The following is a 24,061-nucleotide window of genomic DNA, read 5'->3' as shown; positions in this document are numbered from 1 at the left end:
AATATTTATTTTCCGAATTTATGAATGACAAGAGGAAGACCATGACGTCATCGAGAGGTTTGATGACGTCAGGGATGTTGTTTGGGGCTCTTGTTGTTGTTGTTGTTGTCGTCGGGAGACTAGCATTCAGCTCGTGACCCCAAGGGTGTGAGGACCGACAGCCCGCTCCTCTCCTCGTCCTAGTTTAAGGTCAACCAGGTGATTAGGGAGCCGCCAGACTTACATAAAAGGTGAGTGAGGTGGACCCCAGAGGTGACATGATGAGAAGTAAAGCTAAGATGTGGGGGGGACCCCAAAATGCCTTGACACACCCAGCCCCCCCCCCCCATAGTAAGCTATTTATAGAGGTGGCATAAATGCTCCATAATTTTTCTTTTTAATACCACAAGAGTAGCAAGACCTTAATTAAAGGCTTGACCCCCCCCCCTCGTGGACACGGGGTCATAGGTTAGGTCACCTCGTCCAATGATACCCCAATGAAATGCACGTACATAAACCATGTTAATTTACGTAACTTTAGGTTAAATATGGAACATGTGGGAGACTTAGGTGATGAGTTTTACCTCAGTGTGGAGGGTATATTCCTGTATATATATATTTTCAGAAATGAGTTGCATCTCCCTCCCTGGTGCTGAGTGTAGTTCAAAGTAGTTAAATCATCTTCCACAGACTGAAGTAAATTCAGTAAGTTTTTGCTTCCCATCTGCCACTGTTTGTAGATTCACTGACGTATCCCCTGGAAGAAAAAATATTATGCTAATGAGAAGCTTCAATATTTACGATGGGGGCCAAGACAAGATTTTATGAGTTCAGAATGGATTGTACGAGTAGAGTCATTACTCAAGTCTGTCTATCTGTGTATCTATCTATCTATATCTCTGACGCCTGTTCCCACCTGGAACTCCCTTAAGGGGGTAGCAACAGCAATAGAGTCTCCTTAACTAATGAACTCCAGTGCTACTTCTTAGCCTTTCGTACCCCACCCTCAACAGGCCACTGGCAGAGGGCAAGTCTATCGCAGAGTTTGCAAAGGCTCTTACCTAATGTTCCTACTGACTACTTCTACCTAATGCTCTACCAAATGTTTCTACGTAATGTTCCTGCCAAAATGTTCCTACCTGTTTCTTATATCTATTGCTCTTGCTGTTTAGCCAAAAGGCAGGGATAGCACAGAGTGCTCATCGCAGGAAAATCTAGAGTTATGAAGAATGAGCTGTATGAGTTATGTTGTCATATGTTATGTGCATGACAAGGAAACATTGTATGTTTGTAGACAGAATGCCAATAGTCCACGTTTGGATGAGGCAGAAAAAAAAAGACAACTAACTGGGTGAAAGGAGAGCAGCTTAACAATCATTGAAGTGCTGGCTCACTACGCAGCCACCTTTAACCCTCCCAATACCCAGGCAGGTAGTACTAGTAATATATCTCCCTGGTTGTTGGATGCCTACTAATTACTACATATACATAGTGTTAATGGGACGGCCTTGATTAGGGCCTCAGTAGCCTGTGCCGAGCAGACATTAAAAAAAAAGACGAGTGTAGGGCTTTAGATATAGGTAAAGTGTGACTTTAATTGAAGGAAAATGAAAAAAGGTAATCCAACTTTGGTTACGTCTGGCTTTCCTATAGCAGCTGGAACAATCTTGGCTCTGTCTTAAATTAGATTAGCTTGAGTGGAGTTGATTTAAGAGTACTTTTTCTTGAGACTTGCTAAACTTTATGAAACTTTTGAGTTGCTTAAGTTGATTGTACAGTAGAGTGACTAAAGCTTACCTCATAATCAAGAGCCCAATATCAGCATGAATGGTGTGGCATGATCATTTATAAAGAAGAAACTAATTTTTCAGATGAGTTCAGAGACACCTAAGCAGCCAGCGCCATCCCGGCCCCCTCCACCTTCAAATCTGACTGCATCCCCAGCAGCTACACAAGAGGAGGAGTTTGAGAATGTTTACAGGGAAGCCTACAAGCTGATTGATCATGGCATTGTTCTTGTGACAAAGGGACTCCATACCCAGGTTTGTTTAATCTTGTTACACAATGGATAATATAAGATATTTATCTGCTTTACTCCATATCCCACTCTCATTTACCATAAACACCACCCCCTCATCTCACTATAAACCTTTTACGAGTCTTCCCACGGCCAGCTTCTCAACATATTCATACCACTCTCCATATTTCCATGTTGTCACTCCAAAGGTTTTGTGGTTATTGCTCATTCTCTGTTCCATATCCATGATCCAGTGGCACACATTACATTACCGTCATGTCATTCTTTTCAGCTGGCCTCTGGAGAAACAAGATGTGAGTAGATAGATAGATCCACATCTGCAGACTTAATTGCCACAGGTGGGATGGCAAGAGTCTTCTATATGCAGCTTCCATTAGCTTGCATTACATCAGGCATTACTGTACCCATTGCATTTGCAGACTTATTTCTCTCAAATAACTTTTCTCCAAGCGCCAGATTACAAAAGCCTTCATAATTTTCAACTTCATGACTGTTTTACCATTACAATTTTATAAGCTTTGTATTTACTTTTTCTGGAGAAATATTATATTCATTCAGCATACTTGCTTATACTGGATGAAAGCACTGACACGCCACATCAACATCTGCCTTCGGGCTTCCACTGCTTTATCCTTTTAGGAGCTTCAGGAGAATTTGTGTAAAACATTCCATAACTTATTCTTGATTTGCCCCATTGACACACACAAATGTAAAGCTCCCTTCGCTTGCGCACATACACACACTATGGTTTAATGAATTATATAGCAACCCACAGACCTGACGGGCTCATGTTTGATTTCAAGACTAATGGACCAGTTCACTGTAACCCATATGTTCATCCTTCCTTGTGGAGTTGTTTGGTCATTTGATTCACATTGCTAACATTGTGAGAAAAGTTATGGCTTATATTGAAAATATTGATTTTCAATCAGATTGTATTTGAATTGATTTCCGATGAAAAATACTTATAAATGTATGTGATGGAGTTATAAAATTGGAATAGAGTGAAGTGTTACTTTCCCTTTCTCTCTATAGTTTATTGTCTGTATTCCTCCTTACTGTAGGATGGATTTAAAAGGCAGAAAATATATTGGATTATTTGCAGGCTGGAGTAGTGTTGCAGAAGGGACTATCTCTCATTGACAAGGCTCTTTCCATGAAGGTGGAATCCTTTGATTGCAGTGCGGAGAAAGTGCAGCAGTATGCTGAGATGCAACACAAGATGAGGTGTACAAGGTATGGCATGTTTGCATTATTCAAGGTAAAAATATATTTTCAAACCTGAAGCAGTTGTCTTTTCCCACATCTGGAGCATGTGAATCATGCTAAAGGCTCACAAAGATTTCTTTTATCTACCATTTTCAGATTGTTAAAGACCCAGCAACAGTACCCAAAGTATTTGTTGTAGGATTTTGCACTTATGTACTGGTTACTTAAGTGAAGCACTCAACACTACTTGCATAGAATATTAAATGTGTGTGAAAAATGATGGCTGTTGGAACGAAGTGGAAAGTAAAGTAGGAACAGGAAAACAGTGAGGAAGTAAAAGCAAGGGCACTCAGTACTTTATAGAGAAATGAAAAATGGCAATCTGTAATGGATAATGTCAAGTCTGGGAATATGTTGGGAACCATAATTTAGTCTGCAGTGTGACACTGACAAGAAATAACCATCTTTTGAAAAATGCATACAGTATGTTCAGACAGTAGAATATGACCTATTTTTCTAAAGTTCGTAAGAATCCAAAATCAACATATCATGTGGTTTCAATGAATAGATTTTTTTATATTTTACCCATATTATGTCAAATTGTGGTTATTTTATAATCCAAGCAACATTGTTCCTTGGTGCAATTCTGAACATGTTGTAATGACATGTACGTTTATTCATTTTGTTGATCATTAACTTTTACATGATGATTTAGATCCAGAGTTTTATAATTGGAAACTTAAGTTTGAATGAAGATATTGAAAGAAATATTTGAAAATTGAATTTTTCATTGAGAGAGTTGACTGAAGGATTGCATTAAGGTCCATATTGTAAACATATTTCAAGAAACCTTTGTATCCATAGATAACAGGAAAATTGAATCACTCTTGAAGCAAAACTATACTACGTTTGTGATATAAACTGACAGATAGTAGTTTGCATTGTTGAAAGGCTATTCTTGACTATTTTTGGTTCACATGAAGGAAGGTGTTTGTATAATGACTTGATATCTCAACAAACTCTGCTGAGGGTTGTTGTTCATGAGATGGTGGTATTCTGTGCCCTGCTGGATGGTTGTAATTTTGTTGGTATAGGTGGCTGCTACAGTTTAGATTTAGACATCCATTTGACTGCTAACTGTTCTGTGAATTCTGCTTAATATTGGTAAATGGTGACTGGTGACATCTTGTCACTATAACAAATGCCAAAATCATTATTATTCCTGGAAATGTCTTTTGTATTTAAATCACTTTTATATGCTCAGTCTCATTGTGTGTTTATGTAGTTCTTGTTTAATGTACTGTATTTACACAAAGTAAAAATCTTTCCGATAAATATAATAGATGTTGTAGCTAATTATGTCATAAGTAAGATAAACCAACTTTCTTTCTTGAAAGCATTTGAGTTTTTGACATAGATCATTGGAAATCCTGTGTACATATAGGTAAAAATAGCATTGCACTGTTTGCATTCTTAAGGCATTCCCTTATGTACATTTCAGAAAAGAAGTTCTAAACCACTTCTCCGATACTCAGGCAGCAGCTGCTTCACGCACCAGTGATACGGTTTCCCAGATGGAGGATGCTCCACCCTCATATGATGACTACCTTAAGTCTCTCGAACCAGGTGAGTCACTAGATGACTCGGCTGGGCTGGACATCACAAGATAGAGTCTTCTATTCATGCAGGATGACTTGTAAATGTTAAAAAAAGAAATAGTCCAGCTACCACACATTTTTGCACAGCCATCAGATTCATGTCCCTCTTGATTATATATTCTCTCTCATGTGGTCCACCACCTTTACCTTGAATCCTGTACCATGAACCATGAATATATTTCTACAGTCTTTCTTGTCTTATTCTGGATCCCTTACCACAAATAAGCATACTTCCCAACCCTATCTGTCTGTTTCACCCTGAGTACCCTCCCATCAGAACATTTGCACACTCTGTCCTGCTGTACTCTCGATCCCATCCAGAAACATATCCCCATACATATTTCATTCAAATAACCTTGGGGCTCCTATCCCAAAAAAACCACTCCCTTAAGCAATTTTTCCATCTCATCATCTCATACTCTTGCTCTTCCATCCTTCCCTGAGGTTCTCTCCAACCAACATTTTTTCACTTTTTTTTCCACCCCCTGGGTTTTACTTCTTGTCAACATTCTTCCTCATTCTGTCTTTTTGTTTTACTTTGGTGTTCCCCACTTGCCAGCACACCCACACACTTTTGGGAGATGAGGTAAGGGACAGGCTGAATTAATTATGGTTGAGGATATAAGATTCATTAACCAAGCTGTGTGTTATAGGTATAATAGAGCATTTCAAGAAGGAAAGAGAAGCATGAGACAAAAAACAGAAAAAAATATATAACTGTTGCATAAATATATCAGAACCAGACTGTCAGTTAGGAAACTAATAATTAAAGTATATGTGATTTTCTGAATGCTAAGCTTCATAATAAATTCGTAGATGAAGACATGCAACCCTCCACACTATCACACTGGATGGGAGAGTGTTCATGAGAAACACTGGGTTTGTTAGACATAATTCATAGAAGCTCTTGAAAGACTTAGACCAGTACATGCTATAGATTTGGTCTTGAGTTCTTGCCCTATATACTCGGTGAGTGTACTTGAACACTTGAAACGTCACTGTGAGATGCCCTTTATGAACTTGCTGGACGTGATTTCAAGTCAGTATGAGATGCTACTTTTTAAGATGCTGTAAGAGAGTAAATTTCCTACTCATCTTTCTGAAAGATGATAAGGACCTAGCCTGAGGTGGGATTTGTATTTTATGCCTTAACTGGCTAATAGGTAGTAGGTTTTAGACAGCAGCCACTCAAGTCAATACTACCATACTGATATCTGAGTGTTGAAGTAGTATGCAGAACCTTCTTTGTCAGGATTGCTGGTCTTACTCTGTCTCTTGAAATTAAGCTACTGGGTTAGTCTTAAGTTATCCCAGCATACATCATACACCTACCCTCCTTTTATTTCTATCTTCAGTCTTTTCTACACCATCTTCTCTTATCCTTTTTCTTAATAGTATAAACTGCTATCTCTATCTATATCTCTGACACCTGTTCCCTTCTGGAACTCCCTCAAGGGGGTAGTCACTAGTGAACTCTATTGCTGCTTCGTAGCCTTTAGTGCCTCACCCTTAACAGGCCACTGGCAAAGGGCAACTCTAGCACTGTGTTTGTAGAGGCTCCTACCTAACATTCCTACTGACTACTTCTACCAAATGCTCCTTTCTAATGCTCCCCCATACTACTACCTAATGTTTCCACCAAATGCACCTACGTAAATGCTCCTCCCTACTAGTTCTAGCTATTGCTCCTACCATTTTGCCAAAAAGCAGGGCTAGCACACAGCACTCACCACAGGTAAATCTAGATTTACAGAAAATGAGATGTGTGAGTTAAGTGTTGTCAAGCTTTATGTATGACAGGGAGGGATTGTATGTTTCTGAACAGAATGCCAGTAGTCCACATGTGGGTGAGGCAGAAAGGAAAGATAGCTACCTTGGTCAGAGGAGTGCAACTTGACAACCACTGAAGTGCTGGCTCACTACACAACTGTCACTAATCCTCCTGATACCCAGGTGGGTATTACCGGTAATATACCTCTCTGATCGTTGGCTGCCTACCAACTACTACATATTAAACTGCTCCTTCTTTAAGAGCAGGTTTTCCACGTCCTGAAAAACATTTTAGATCACTACCTTTTTTCCTTCCTCTCAAGGCCTCAGTGAGAACTTCTGTCTGGGTTGGGTGCCTTCTAACACAATAGGAAAACAAGTGGGATTTATGGACCTAATGCAACTTGGCTGTCCTTTCAATGCTATTCCATAGACTGGACATGAGATGCAAACATTTATCCTTCAAGTCTCCTCTGTCAGTGCATAAGTCAGTCTTGGCATATGATTAATATGAATTTTCTCTTGTTCCAGTATCATCAAGTGACAGTGCTACAACATCAACAGGCAGCGTTTCCTATCCTCGTCTCAGTGCACCTAACTCACAGGTGTGGCAATTGGATTATGATAAGGATTAGTTAGTATGGAAGTGGGCAGGATGGCTTAGCAATGAGAGTGTCCCTGTATTTGGATGATGCTTTTATGGTGTTTGAGGATGATATTCATATTATTCTTCTTTTCTTAGGGCTCATTTTTGGGAACCTTTATTAAGCTTTAGAAAGTACAGTAACTAAGAAGTCTTTAATAGTGCCCCTCAACCTGACTAATGGATTATATGTGTCTGATGTAATGCCCAAAATGAATTCCTGGATGAATCTGTTCTTATGAATCTGATTATGGTATAGATCATAATGTGCTGAATTTTCCCCGTAAACTGCAGTATCACAAATATCATTGTATAGGATAGACTTACTATAAGTAAACATTGGAATGAGTTTTATATAATGTATAGAGTAAATGGCATTGTGTTGTGATGGTACAGATAGATGGACTTTTACGAATCCTAGATAAAAGTATTATATTGTTGTACAAGTTTTATGTATGTGTGCATTAGTAATATGTCACAGTTTACTAGGTTTTTAGGGAGACAGCGACAAAGCAAAAAAAAAAAAAAAAAAAAAAAAAAAAATTTGAAGTCCCTTATTTAAAGCAGTGTATGTATGTAGGATGTTGTTTTTTAAAGTTCACATTATTTTGTAGGTGCAAGAGATAGTATCGGCAGAGGCTGCAGAGAGCCCCATAGTGACTCCAGTTATGTCACCCCAGCAGGGAGAAATGATATTCCAAATAGAAAATGGTGTTCAAATCTTCTTTATCTATAAAGATGGTCGAGTCACAAGTCCATCTTATCCTTCCTTCCTTGCTGTGTTTACTGTTCCTCGTGAGTATTGGTGAATGCCGACGATATTTTCTGTATTAGTTTTTTATGAGTTACTCTACTGCTTCCTAACAAATCCAGGAGACAGCTTTGGACATAAGTTATACAAAACATTCCTTATTATGAAAACTTAAGTAATTGGGTAGTAGATTGCTGATTAGGAGATGGTTATTATGCAACAGCTAGCGTCCTGGTTCACATGTATAACCACAAGCTTCAAGGAAACTGCATGCCAGCAGTGAAGTCGTGTAAGGTTTGACATATTTAGTAGACTTTTCACAGACCTTTCCATGTTTTACCCCAGACGTTTCACATGCCCTGGCTCATTCCATTGACAGCATGTCGACCCTGGTATACCACATCGTTCCAATGCACTCTATTTCTTGCACGCCTTTCACCCTCCAATATGTTCAGGCCACAGTTGCTCAAAATCTTTTTCACTCCATCCTTCCACCTCCAGTTTAGTCACCTGCTTCTTGTACCCTCCACCTCTGATATATATCCACTTTGTCAATCATTCCCCACTCATTCCCTCCATATGTCCAATCCATTTCAGCACACCCTCTTCTGCTTTCTCAGCCATGCTCTTTTTATTTCCACACCCCTCTCACCCTTTCATTACTTACCGACCTTCACTGATTGTACCAGGAAACATGAAATATGGACCATCCACTCATATACACATATTTTTTCATACATATTCGCCATTCCCGCATTAGCAAGGTAATGTTAAGAACAGAGAACTGAGCCTAAGAGGGAAAATCTTCACCTGGCCCCCTTCTTTGTACATATTCATACTTGCTTGCCTTCATCCATTCCTGGCACTACCCTGCCCCACAGGAAACAGCATCCAAAAAAGGAATAGAGAAGGGAGCCAAGTGAAGATATTCCCTCTAAGGCTCAGTCCTCTGTTCTTAATGCTACCTCACTAACACGGGAAATAGTGAATATATGTGAAAAAAAATATATGTGTGTGTGTGTTTGTATGTGAGTGGATGTACCTTTCTTCATATTTTTCCTGGCATTACGTCTTTAATGTGGGAAACAGCAATCAAGTGTAGAAAAAAAAACATTTTATCTTACACTCTTACAACTGCATCAGGAGTAGTGCTACTCCTTCCTCAGCTCTTTCCCTCTCACCAACCCCTAACTTTACTTCCAAGATATTTCCAAACCTTTACTCCTTCTTTCCCTTGAGCTTTGTTTCACTCAGAGTCAGATCATCCAGATCTATCCTCAAACATACTACCTATCTCTCCTCTCTTTTCTTATTGGTCACATCCACTAACATTTAGACACCCCAGCCTGAGCCTTCGAGGAGGATAAGCACTCCTTGCTTGGCTTTCTGTTTCCTCTTTTACAAGTTGAAATACAAGGAGGGGAGGGTTTCTGGCCCTCTGCTACCTCCCCCTTCAGTCACCTTTACAGAACATAGGGATTATGGAGGTAGAATTCTTCCTTCCCTGCCACAGGGATATATTGTATGTTTTGATATTTTGTCAAGATGCTTTGCTTCTCTATTGTTTGCTGTGACACATGATCTACGTTTCTGCAGAGCCCATAGGAAGTGGTGTAACTGCTAATGATGCTCGAGGGTTTCTTCAGGTCGGTGAATGGAGTTATCCACTGATCCCAGCCAGGAGTCCTGTTCTTCACTCCTTTTATGGGGCATATATGTTCCCAGATGTTACTAATAGTGTACCAGGTAAGAGGCAAAATGCATTATGTTTTTATTTCTCAAATATTGGACTTGCAAGCATCTTTTATCTGCTCCATTACTCTCTCACTTCTTATACCACCCTGACCTGGATACCGTACATCTGCCACTCTATCATCAAACACTTTACCATCATAAAATGATAAAAAGTTGTTGTCACAGTTTTTAATCACTTTATAAAGTAATATGGTCTTGTTTAACAGGCACAAGTGTTGGTGTGATCATTCCAGACACACTGGACAAGGAAACAAAAGAAATGTTTGAGCAGATTCTGATACAGATGACATCATACCAAGAGCAAGTGGTTCCACAGGGAGTTGACTCAGAAGAACAAACAAAAATTATCCGCCAGTCCACTGCTGAACGGATTGCATCAGGTTTGCTTACAGGTACCAAAAGGAACAGCAAAATCACAGAATGATTGCTCGAAACTTTCACAGTGAGGATTTAAAGTCATACAGAGTGACAAGCGTGTTTATGATTTAGGAACAACAAAGGAGGAAGGTGGAGGGTTATGATGCTTCTCACTTCTTATCTAAGATAGGCTTTTCAGCTTGTTAGTGCATAGCATTGCTATTTTATCATCATTTCACTTTTTTTTATGAATGGTTTCTTCTCACAGTCCATCCAGTCTTACAATTCTATATTTGGTCAAATCTTCATTTATATTGTCTTCTCATCTCTCTCTTGGTCTACCTGCATGTCACAGGTTTTGTTAATGACATGTGAATGATAAGCCAGGAAAGATGAGAACTTACTTTTCGTATAAATGCATTCATAAATGTCCATTAGAATTACACTACTGTTAATAATTTCTATGACCTTAATCTTTTCAACCTCAGAGCAAGTTTCTTACACTGTATGATATGTGCCATTTCTTGCATCGTTGTGGAATGGAACACAGAATCTTCCCAATTCACTAAAATTACTAACATATCTTCACCTTCATTTGTAACTTGCAGTGCTAGGGATTCTTCTCTATGGCATAATTGTTAACCAGTAAAATAATAACTTACTGGAAATCAGAAAAATTGTCCAAAGAAAAACGTAACAGCTCTAATATCCATTGTATGCTTCGTATGTGGGAAGATTCTCAAAAATTCCAACAGACATCCCCTTAAGTTTGTTCTCAGGATTAAATAGAACACAGCTTTTATAACAAAGTGATATACAACACATCTAAGTAAAAAATTACATGTATGGTACACACATTTTAACTTATGCTGCTCAGCTGCCAGGTGTGTAAGGTATGCCGAGAGTACTCTCAGGCATACATAGAGATGTGTAATATTTTTAGATGTATTCTGTGTTAATCAGAAGTTATTACTAAGGGTTTTCAGCACCTCTTCACAGATAGTATATAATGAGGACATGAATCTCATAGAGCATCCTTGATATTTTTGCATAGACTGACTAGTGTATGGTAAGAACAGAGGTCGTGGCATCTGTTAACAATGCTTGTTATGCCACAACAAGCATTATTGGCTGTATATTTTGCCTAAAGGCAGAGGCGGGCAATTCAAGGATTGTTTCATATATGCACCTGTGTTAGTGGACCACAATTGAAATACTGTGACATATATGTTAAAGCAGATGAGTTAACCAGCATGCTTAGTTTGTAAGTGGTCTTGTTTGATGTGGCAATAGTTGTACTGCAATATTAGGTGACCTATAATCATGTTAAAGAACTGATATGTTAACTCTCCTATACTGTATGACTATAAATCCACAATTGACTAAATGCAGATGTGCTTCAGCTAAGGATGTGTTAGCTGTTACTGGCAATAGGTTTCTTTGCTTTTTTCGTATGCATAAGTTACACAGTACTTGTTTTTGGTTAAAATTGTCACAGCATTTTAAGCTTCTTGCCATATCTCTTCTTTTTTGCTTTATTATTCTGTCTATGAATTTACAGGATCTTTACACCGAGTTCTTTGAGATGGATTGCATTCATACAGCCTCACGAATCTCTGTGACATCCCTAACCCATGTGTAGTGTGTTAAGATGAAACATGATCTTCCACACCAATATAAGCCCATTTTACATTTTCATGCTAAGCACTGAAGTTGGTTGATCAAGATAAATCAGTCCTCTTCCATCCACCTGTACAAACATTGCACTAACCACAGGAAAATCTTGAGTTATGAAGAATGAGTTGTGTGAGTTAAGTGTTGTCATGTGTTATTTGTGACAAGGAGAGGTTGTATGTTTGTGGACAGAATGCCAGCAGTCCATGTTTTGGTGAGTCAGAAAGAAAAGACAGCTACCTGGGTCAGAGGAGTGCAACTTGACAACCACTGAAGGGCTGGCTGAACTACACAGCTGTCACTAACATCCCAATACCCAGATGTGTAGTACTGGTAATATACCTCCGTGGTCAGTGGCTGCCTACCACCTACTATCTACCTCCAGCATTTCCTTAACACCACATAGTTTCACATCTTAATTCTGTTCATCTGCCAAAGTTCTCCATCCCTACAGCTCTCATTTTTCAATATCCCTGACCCATATGAAGTTAGGTTTTACATCCATAGATCAGTTGGGACAAATACTACTTCATGTAAGCTCCTTACATATTTTGCATGTAGATTCTCTTCATTCACCAGAGCTTGCACTGCACTTCCATTTTTTTTCTTTTTTTTTTTTTTTTTTTGCTTACAAGACTATTCTTAGCATAGTTTTGGAGGTGTCTGGGATGATTATGAGTGGTGCTGTTGAGGATTAATAAACCTCTTGTATTTGTAAAACAAGATGGATGTAGGAAAAGAAGAGGTTGTAAATACCAGATTTTTACATTTAAGCAGTGGAGAAACATCTTGAGTAAAAAAAGAAAGCATATGCAGCTTTTATGAAATCAGAAATGTTACTCGATATAGAAGGAGCACCTTTACCACTTTAAATTAATGTCTTTATCATATATGTATTATACCGTTGGAACTGCAATAAAAGTAGATTTTAAGACCAAAAATTATCAAAATTTCCAAAGTACATTTTTCCGTAATAGACCACAGTAGTCTTGACCCTCTAGGATAAGTCTTGCTTGGAGGGAGAGGGAGAATCAAATGAAAGCTTGGAAAAGTTGCTATTGTGACCAGGAAAATTCCAAACATTCAGCCTTAACCAGCCATTACCATAACTGCCTGCCAATTAGCATTACACATTTACCTCAAATTCGGTTGAGATTCAGAATTGGTGTTGTAAGATTCATGCATTTGCATGTTGGTCATTTTATCATGCCAAGCTTCAGGTCACATATGGCAATGCTTATATGATAATTGGTGGAACAACATCTTAAAAGTGACTTCTTTATTCGTAAAGCTCATTAAAGTTATAGCAAAATGTCCACTAAAGTTATTCATCTCTGTGGCCTCATTTCAGGATTGCTGTAGCAATTTATCTTTTAGTAATAATGTGCCCAGATTAGTCATAAATAAGTCTTGTATTAGTGAATGTGTGATATTACATTTTCTTGTGACATGTATATGTAGATGTTTTGGTGATGGGAGAGTCTCATTTTTACTGTAATCCTACCTTGGTGGAGTATTCAGGTCTGGTAACAATAGCAGGATTGTGGTCATCCATAGTTTATGTACAGCAGAGCTTTTGAAAAGCTGTGATTCAGAGAAGCTTTGAGCACAGTAAAATCATTTGCCAATGACCATGGCCCTAGATCACTTTTCTCACCTGCAGCACTCGGCATTCTTTACTCCTGGATAGTTTAGCCACATAGCCATGCATACTTTACAATTCCAGGCTTTCCTTTCACCCACACTATTGTTGATCCATTCCATCCATGCTCGGTAGCACACTCCCATACTCTCTTTGATAGTACAAGTGCACATCCTTATTTCCTTCTTCCTAGATAATTTTCGTTCATTCCTATCCATACCACTTTTTCTTCCATGCCCTCCCACAACTTGCACTCATCATTTCCATTTTCATTCCATAAAGGTTTCCTCAGTCCCCAGCACATCCAAACTGTGACACAGGCTCCCTCCTTTTACTCTCACTGGTCATTTCATTAACCTTTAGAGCCATCACCCTCAATAACTCATCGCTTTTACTCCCCATCATAATTGACGGACTCCAGCACTGCTTCTTAGCCTCCGTTGCATCACCCATGACAGGCCACTGGCAAAAGGTAACTCCAGTGCAGTGCTTTCCAAAGTCAGTGGGGCTCTCAGACTGTTAAAAATCTAGGACCTCAGCATACCTCTAGAATTGCCCATTTCAAAAACTATTGCCCTTATGGAGTTGAGCAATACCTTCCACATCAGTTCCACCCCTAAGGGTGTGCAAATAAGGTCACCAAAAGGTGGGGTGAGACTTGGATACTCCAGACAACTAGGGTATACCCTTGAGGAACTGAAATCCAACTTGTCCCAATTATTGAGCCCTTACTGCAGTAGTAGCACCTCCTGACCTCATAGTTATGATACTGCCACTGCCTATTCGTGAATGATAACTTGATGCAAGTTGCTAGTGATGGTAACAGAGATGCAGAATTGTTCAGAAATAGATTATGCATGTTATGTTGTTTATGAAGCAGAATTACAAAGGTAGGTTTTTAGGTACATCTTTGTTTAGACTGATGATAGCGTGAAAATGTATAAGAAGTTCTGCATGAAAGGTTTTATAAAGCATTGATTGATTAATTTGATAACTGGCCTCATTTGTGAATATTGATTCATCATCGTGCAGTCTTAGATGCATGATAGTGATGCTGGGTACATTATGGTGTAACTTAACCTTCCATGCATTACTTTAAGATGAGCAAACCCTTCCTCAGCCAGGCAACCAGCACTACACTTGGTGTAAACCTTCCATGCATTACTTTCAAATGAACAAACCCTTTCTCGGCTAGGCAACCAGCACTCCACTTGGTGTAAATATCTGTAATCATCTGTTGGGTATTTGATAATGGTTTGACAAGGAGGGCTCTACTATCTCCCATAATTTTATAACAGGGAAGTGGTTGTTTGGATGTACATGTAGATATAACTAATTTGTACTTCCTGTTGCTTGCAGTAGTCTGTACCAATATAACTGTTTGCTTATTGTAGTTTATGATGCTACCAGCATATTCTTTAAAACTGCTTGAAAAAAGTTTCTTCTAATGAGTAGTGTTCTTTTTCATTGCATTTCTTATAGGTAATGAGTAGTGTTCTTTTTCCTTGCATTTCTTATAGAAACTATTAATAGACACAAGTGGGAGGTTAAAGATAGTATAGTAATGGTAATGTAACAATATAGTATGTGATTTTGCTGTGCCTCTGGTTTGTACAAATAGTATTACTTTGTTTATCTGTGTAATGTAGCCTTGGGGTGTTACTGGACTCCATATGGTCGAGATTACACAGCAAGTGAAAACTCACCTTTGATGAGGCCGTGTCACCAGGAGTACAGCCTTGTCAAAGTTCTCACTCCAAAGGAGTCTACATTTCCTGGCTACTGAAAGTAGTGTAGTCTTAGTCTGCAGGAACCATTCGAAAGGTCTTGGGCAACTCCAGGACTCTTTCATAGAAATTGTTCCTAGGATAATTATAACTATATGTCGTCTTAGTGGATCTTGTATTTTATCTTAGAAATTGACTTTATTTTTATACTGTATGTCCATTTTTCATCTCTTTCAGTATCTTTGTAAAAGTTTCATCAGATTAACACTTAAGCTGTTGTTATCTGATACAAGATATGAGTAGTGTAGTAACTGTGTTAGTAAAAAGCAAATTTGAAATGGGCAATTGTTATTGGTAGTATCCTTTCTGAATGTAGTAAGAGTTATAGAGTAGAATGGTGATTGTGGAGATAAAAAGATTGCATGTGACAAAATGATATTCAGGAAAGATTTCTGGAGGAATGTTGCTTTGTGAATCAGAAATTTTCCATGTGGAGGATGGTTAGTAATGTTAGAAATCAAAAGTCATTGTTTTCAGCATGTATATAGAGAGAAAAGTATATAATAGAATTAACAGGAGAGGACTGTGGGAAATGTTAAGGGCGTATGAAGTTGGGGAGCAAGGTGATGGAAGTAATGGGGTATTTATGAAAAAAGTAGAGTGTTTGTAAAGACAGGCAGAGAGAGAGAGAGAGAGAGAGAGAGAGAGAGAGAGAGAGAGAGAGAGAGAGTTTAGCTTAAATTTTAGGTAAGACGGATGTGTTATGCCCCATGGTTATTCTGCATGTATATGAATGTAATCATTAGGGAGGTGATGACGAGTGCTATAGGTGAGGAATAAAATCAAATGAAGAAAGGAAAAAAAAAAAGCAGCATGATGTTGGTTTTACAGCTACTAGTTTTGCAAGAGCTCCGGGAATTTGCAGAGGAATTTTAAAGAGAACATTAATAAAAGCAAAATGTTTGTATTGGAGAAGAGAGTCTTATATTGTGAGATACAAAGAATTTGCATTTGTTTGGCACTTCAGTCACAAATAGTGAGAACAAGAGTTCATATATGTAGCAAAGTCTGATAGAATTTATTGCATGCTTCAATCACAAATAGTGAGAACAAGAGTTCATATATGTAGCAAAGTCTGATAGAATTTATTGCATGGGAGTTAATTATGGTTATGTAACAGAATGACAAAAGGGCATGCTGTACAGATGAAAACTAGGTTTATATAACAGAGAAGGAAATTTAGAAAGGAACTCTGATATTGAATGGGCATATGGAAGTGAAGTGAAGTGAAAAGATAAAGATGAGGAGGTAAACTAAGTATCATTAATCAGGGTAAAACATGAAAGAATATGTAGAATGAAAGTGGTGTGTATGTGCCCTTGTCTATACAATTGTGTGTGGGTAATGGTGCATAGAGGTGACTGTGTATGAAAAAAATACAAAGTAGTTGACGATGACATATGCTTGGGGTCCTGGATGCAAATTACGGGTGAAAATATATATGGATTGTGTGGAGCACCAAGAATGTTACAAATGTATACTTTAGATATGAATATAATCATGGATACACTTGGTACAGATGCATGAAACACATACATTGTACCATTTAATTGAAGATGAGAACTTTGATAGATAGCCATATACCTCATATAAGGCAGTTACATGGCTAAGGAGTTTTTGGGATACACTTGAATTATGGTGTATTACACATGATAATATCAGAAGCTCAACAACAATCATATGTGGTCTTTAGTCATTTTGATTTCCTCTAATCTTTTAGTCACATTGATATGGAAAATTATGTAGCTTTCCTGCTGGATACTTTCTGTGATGAATGCTCATTGGATCATTAATACAATGATTTATTGCAAATTTTTGAGTATTAGTGTGAGCATGTTGCCACAACTGGCTTTTTTTTTAGTTTAGGACTTTGATTATGATTTTGCAGTTTGCATGAAATTGCTTCAGCTACATAGTCCAGTAGAATTATATTTAGAAATTTATTATTTTCATTTGAACGGATAATCGCCAAAGGTATACTGGTGATATATTCTTGTAGTTATCCATTTTTAACTAACATACAACATTTGTGAATTCTTCCTCTAAGATAAGAAAAACAGTTATTCTAATGTATTCTAATATAAATGTGATTTTCCATAAGTTGCAGTTTGCATAGAGATTTATGCTTCATGTTTCAACAAAGAATGAAAAGCCATGATGCTGTATAATAGGGTTTACACCCTGCTGTAAAGCATGATGTAGGATGTACTATGAATTGATGGATAGAGAATTACTAATAAGAACTGAAAGATGGTCATACATAAATTTTCAAATCCTCAATTATTGACAATGTTTTTGTCATCCCATTTTGTGGAGTTTATGTAAGATTATTCTGTTCATCTGAATGCATGCTGTACAAATGTATAGTAGAATCTGGACACTTTTATCTCTTGTATTTTGTCACAGGAGCAGAGACACTGTCAAAAGGAGTGGTCTGGGGTGCAGGGAAACTCAGCGAACTGATAACATATGGCTCAGAGAGTCTAAAAGGTTATGTTCAGCCAGTAGAACAGAAAAAGGAAATCGATCCCAAATGGCACACTACAGCTAAAGTTGCAAGAAATGTGTCAGGCAAAGCAGTGAAAATAAGTGGATACCTGTGTGAGTTGGAAAATTGACCCTTGTTTTATATCTCCAGTAGTCTTATTCACCCCAGTATGGAGTACTGCTCACATGTTTGCAGTGCCTGTTCCTCCACCTCTGTATTAGGCAGAGCAGAATCAAAACCCTTCCATTTCATGGATTTTTCAGGCATCAATTCTCTCCAGCCATCTCTCCCTCTTTACTGTAATGTTCCTACCCCATTCTTATTCTGCAAATATTATTTTCGCCACTGCTCCGAGCTGTCTGAATGTATCCTTACCACCAAGGCCTGACCGTATGATGTATTTGGCAACTACCTCGCAAAGTTTCTGTGTGGAAACCAACCACACTAGGATTGACTATGATACCTCCTACTTCTCTTGAAGAGTGAAACTATGATCTTTCATTTTCTGCTCTTCCTATAAGAGTCTGACTTCAAACTCATGAAGAGCTTTGATTAATTCCCTCATTCTTTTTCTTTCTATCTATCTTATCTATCCCTGACTCCTGTTTCCTTTGTGAACCCCCTCAAGGAGGTGGCTACGGCAAAAGAGCCTCAGTAACAGGTGAGAACGACTATAGAATGAAGGGGTACACGTATGACAGCCACCTCAATGGAGGAATTGGCAAAAAGATGTAAAGAACAAGGTGTGTGAGGGAGATATATCATGAGCTACACATTTTTTTTCTTTATTGTGAAAGATAATGGAATACATATAAAATTCACAAAGTACTATAGTTATCCTTGATGTTTTCCCTCAACACCCACAGTGAGTCAGGTGGGGAAAGCAACAATGGCCTTAGGTAGAAGTTTGGCACCACACATCCATAAACAGGGCACCCGTGCCATTAGCCACCTCACTGGACAGAAAGAAGAAGAGGCGAGGTCTAATGTAAGTTTCTTAAGCTGGACTTTATTTGTATTCTTTTTTGTGCTGTATTACCATTAATAGCTTCATCTGGGTTTCCCCAAAACCGTTTTTTTCTTCAAAAAAATGAAAATGAGTCATATTCAAAGAAAGGTGGCCCTTACAGGTTCATCCTCAAATGGCTAATAATTTTTGTTTTGGGAAACTCAGCTTTTCTTGCTACAGAATTTAGATATTAATTTAAGCAATATAATTAGAGTCTGCTTTGTATGAAGAATAATAGAGGAATATATTTCAGTATATCAAAGGTATGACAGAAGGACAAAGTGAAAGAATGTGTGTAAACATACATAAACACACATATGCACACTTACTATCTTACCCTGGTTCCCTATCTGTGGTACTGCCGCAGCACCTGGGAAGCTGGTTACATTTAGTGTGTACGAGTCTTGGTAATATGTGTATGAGGAGTAAGCATTCATTGTCCTCATTATGGAAGTTGCATCTTGGGCATGACAGGTCTTGTGATACTGGATGTGGGATGTGGGATGATGTAGATGAAAATAAGTGTACAAGTTTGGTGGAATGGAGGATACCTCAAGGTTTGAAAAATTTGTATGTGAGGTAATCATATAGCAGTATAATATAGCTTTATATTTATAACATACTGAATGGCATCATTATTTAGAAGTCTTTCTTTTGACTGATTTATGTAATAAATTTACGTATGTTATCAAGCACTGTAGTATTGTATTAATTTAGAGGCTGATTTTATCACCTAATAAATTAATTTCTATGCACTGCCATCTCCCACCTTGGACAAGGAAATGTGCAATTATTGCCCATGCACTTCAGCAACATTTCTTAGTAACTGACTCAACTGCATGACATTTGTGTGCTCTCTAGTTCCTCCTTATTCATACCACATTAAACAATGAGATTACATTGTGGTCATGGAGAAGGAATTCTGCAGCATGAAGAGAGTGTTGTGCAGAGCACAACTTGAATGTTGTGTTGTATTAACCAACAGGTTGAGGGCGTGCTGGAGGTAGCAGCAGGAGCAGTTCGGGGAGCCTCCACTATCTACATGAGTCTAGAAACAGCAGCAGCTACTCTTGCCTCCAGTCTTACTGATAACACAGTCAAAGTGATATCTCACAAGTAGGGCTGTGTTCTTGTTGTATTCTTTAGTAGAGTCAGTTGATTTCATTATACTCATAGTACTAAGCAAGTGTTTAATTAGATGGGAAAGGTGGGACCAAAGCCAGTGATTTATCTCCGTATAACCAAAATGTTGTCCAGGATCTCTCCCCTCTCATCCCTGTTACTTCTGCAGATATCTATATCCCACAAACAGTCTTCCTCAGCGGTATCTGCTGTGCAAAGGACCCCAGTTAAACTTCTTTGAAAAACACTTTCCCTATTAAAGTACCTGTTTGATAATCATAACTGTCATCTTATACTGGATAGCTATCCATTTGTCTACCTGTATATTCATCACATTTTGTCCTGAACTATATTCCCTTTACAGTTTCCCTTACACACTTTCTCAACTTGTATGTGGTTGCTAAGGTTAGCAGGGGCATCCATGCTATTACAGTATAAGCTTTTTTTAAATTCTCTTTGCTTAATAGACTTAATAGACTTGAAGTGGTTTGGGCACATGGAGAGAATGAGTGAGGAAAGATTGACCAAGAGGATATATGTGTCGGAGGTGGAGGGAACGAGAAGAGGGAGACCAAATTGGAGGTGGAAAGATGGAGTGAAAAAGATTTTGTGTGATCGGGGCCTGAACATGCAGGAGGGTGAAAGGAGGGCAAGGAATAGAGTGAATTGGAGCGATGTGGTATACCGGGGTTGACGTGCTGTCAGTGGATTGAATCAAGGCATGTGAAGCGTCTGGGGTAAACCATGGAAAGCTGTGTAGGTATGTATATTTGTGTGTGTGGACGTATGTATATACATGTGTATGGGGGGGGGGGTTGGGCCATTTCTTTCGTCTGTTTCCTTGCGCCACCTCGCAAACGCGGGAGACAGCGACAAAGTATAATAAATAAATATATATATCTCCATTCACGTATCTACACAAAATGAAATGATTGATGTGATAATGCCACTAGCACGAAATTAAAATCACATAGAGTGCATTAGGTCTTTTGTGTTGGATCACAACATTTAAGTTTTCTCCAGAGGACAAATATATTAATGGCAGTCGCTTTGGAAGTTTATGCACATGATTTAAGTAACCACTGGCGGTGGAATTAATTGCCTTTGTTTCCTATCTTTTGTGATCAAAACTTTTTCTCTACAGTATTTCTGAAATAAGAGAATTTATGGCTTGTAATTTAATACGTAGAAGGGAAAAATCTTTCATACTTGATCTCTGTTTATTGAGTCATCTATTTGTCTCTGGTACCTATTCCCTCCAGAACTCCCATCAAGGTGTGGCCACAGCAAAAGAGTCTCCACTTATCCCTGTCCTAACATGCTTCCTGTGCATACATGTCATATTTAATGTCATAAATAGATCTCAAAGGAAGTAAACTATTTACAGTGAAAGAGCAAAAGAGTGTTAACAACAAGATTAATAAGCTAACATGGGAAAACATGTAGTTGCAAAATTTCTTGAAGAGAAAACCTAACTAAGAATTGGAGACACACTACTGATTATATATTCCTAACTGAAACTTTTTTAGTAGGAGGCATAAAGATGTGACAGACACATGATATGCCAGTATAACTCAAGTGGGAAAGACATTGTAAGACTTAAGTTTATGTGACATTGATCAACATTTTTCATCAGTGCTTGTGGTACCATTAGAACCATTTTGGAATACATATACTGTATTGTTAATTTGAAGTTTTGATGTGTCACCGAAATAATTTTGTGAGGCCTTTACTTTTAGGTACCAGTAGTGGATTATACTCAGTAGTTATCTTTCTTCTAGATACGATGATGATGCTGTAAACCTCTCAATGGTTATCTTTCTTCTAGGTATGGTGATGATGCTGGAAACCTTGCAGACAATACACTATATGCTGTAGGACAGACTGCCTGGGCAGGTCACAATATTGCTTCTTTAGGGGTCAAAGGAATTGCTAAACGCACTGCAAAGGATACTGGAAAGGCTCTTGTAACCGAATATGAGTCCAGGAAGAACTTAAATTCAGAGGCAGTAGAGGAAGCCAGTGAAGCTGTGGAGGCAGTGGACATCTCTGAACCAGCACCAGTGAGACCAGTAAGGGAAAAGAAAAAGCCATCGCTGTAAGATAACTGGCAATGGGATTGGTATCAAACATCCTTTTGCAGGTGCACAGCAGTTAGTCTTACCTAGTTCGAAAAATATAGGTATTTCACAGATTTGGGAAGAGCACTTGGTAACAAAACCAGAACACAAATATTAACAATGTTGAATATTTGTTTGAGGCTCATTGTTCAGTTGCTTAGTGATTGCAGGTTTTTGACAGTCCACTAGGTCACTTCTGATCATATACATTATATTTTTTTGTACTGTATTTTTACATATGTATGTATACATTATATATATATATATATATGCTTATAAACTTATAACCCCATAATCCACATATTCCAGTCTGATTATGGAAGAACCTAGACTTCAGGCTAATGACAGGCATTTGTGGGACATAGGATGTGTTTTCAGAATTCAAAGTGATTATCAGATGGTTTTCAGCTGGGATTGGAATTCATTTTCATTGTTATTGGCTTGATTGTTTGCATCTGTGCCTCTGTTAAAGTAGAATTTGAAGCTTAGTAAATTTGATTTGCCTTAACAGGCAGTTGTGAAGGAAAGGACACTACAGTAATATTATATTCAGTATTTGGTGTGCCTTTGTATATACGACTTGTTTTCCCTCTAAAGCAGCATTGCTGGTGGGTTCTTCAGACTTTTACAATGTAGTGGGTTGGGTATGTGCCTTCATACACCCAGGGAGACATTTTCGAATCTCTGATTACTCTAGTAATCAATTCATAAGGAAAAAAATAAAATGATGAGTTAAGTGATGGTTGCATCTAATGTGCGTTGCTGTTTTTTGGGAAATACTTATCTGGAATCCATCCCTTGATTAAGTGGGACAAAGCCAGCAAAATCATCTCATATTAGTTGTTACAGCTTCAGTGTTCATCATGGTGCCAGGTTGACTGTAGTGCAGTAGAACCAAGGCCTCCACTTACTGCATAGGGTCCACCCCAAATGATGCTGTAATATCAGTTGAATATTACATGCAGCATTTACTTATTAATGATTTGCTTTAACAAATAAATATGTACTTGCATATCATAGTCTGCCTACTCTTAGTCTTAGCGCTTTACTATGTAGAAACACTTCATGTGCCACTATATATCCTACAGTATGTGTAAAAAGCTAGGTGAAATAACATAAAGCTAAACTTGGGGCCTCCAAATTCTCTAGCACCATGTCCATAACAGATTCAGCATGTTCATTTTGTGCGCAATGTACGAGGTGCAATGTTGAGAAAACATCATGAGGAAAAAATGGATGGTTGAGTTTCTTTTTGCAAAGTCTATTCAAGGGTTCATGAAGAAAGAATATGGTTGGAACAATAGCTTAAAGAGATATACTGAATTGCTGGAATTATTAAGTTTGTGGAGACTTGCACTAGCTAAAATTCTTGGAGAAGCATAAATACAAAGTACCTTAATACAAGAACAAGAATCAACTTGGGAGATATAACTAGCATTGGTGATTTGTGGGAATGTGAGAGAAATAACCCTATCGTGTGCTGTGCAGAAGTGGGGAAGCTGTACAGTGAGCAGAGGTACTTTGATGTGATGGCTTGATAGAAAACTCATGTTATTTGTATAAATAATACTGTAGCTATGCGGGCCAGTGTAAGCAAGACTGCCAGGCAAAGGGACCTCCAAATAAAGTCCTCCTTGGAGATGTGAGGATTTATGTGACAGGTTTCTCACTCAACATGCATGTGAAGGAAGAGATGAAATTTTTGAAAATGCAGACAAAATCAGAACTAGAACTTAATCAGGTTACCAGAAGAATTTTCTAAGGCATTGTCACCTGACAATGGCAACAATCTTTTCTTGAAAATATCGTTGACATGTTTGATGATGGTTAAGTGTAAATGTATCTAAGTTTGCTTTCAGATATCCTTTATGTTTTAGAATACATTTATAGATACTTTATTAGGGTGTAATAGAGATAAATACTCACATTTAATCATAGGTGTAGTTGAAATATTTTTTTAATAATATTGTTGTTTTACACACACACACACACACACACACACACACACACACACACACACACACACACACACACACACACACACACACATACACACAAA

At 38.2% G+C, this 24,061-nt stretch overlaps 1 protein-coding gene across 2 annotated transcripts; it reads left to right on the top strand.

Moving 5' to 3' along the window:
- The first annotated feature begins 90 nt into the window (after positions 1–90).
- LOC139764765 (spartin-like) lies at positions 91–24,061 on the top strand. 2 transcript variants are annotated; one of them, XM_071691631.1, is made up of 12 exons: positions 91–230; positions 1,851–2,021; positions 3,123–3,253; positions 4,728–4,852; positions 7,186–7,259; positions 7,912–8,092; positions 9,645–9,794; positions 10,010–10,183; positions 17,670–17,864; positions 18,618–18,739; positions 19,746–19,876; positions 21,711–24,061. In XM_071691631.1, the coding sequence occupies exons 2-12, from the start codon at positions 1,851–1,853 to the stop codon at positions 21,982–21,984; spliced, it is 1,728 nt and encodes a 575-aa protein (XP_071547732.1). In that variant the 5' UTR covers positions 91–230; the 3' UTR covers positions 21,985–24,061. The 2 variants fall into 2 exon arrangements, with proteins under 2 accessions (XP_071547732.1, XP_071547731.1); XM_071691630.1 differs by having other exon boundaries at positions 10,010–10,195.

The sequence above is a fragment of the Panulirus ornatus genome, chromosome 51, assembly GCF_036320965.1.
Source record: "Panulirus ornatus isolate Po-2019 chromosome 51, ASM3632096v1, whole genome shotgun sequence".
Taxonomy (NCBI): Eukaryota; Metazoa; Arthropoda; class Malacostraca; order Decapoda; family Palinuridae; genus Panulirus; species Panulirus ornatus.
The sequence above is the reverse complement of the archived record's forward strand: the minus strand, read 5'-3'. Positions and strand labels throughout refer to the sequence as shown.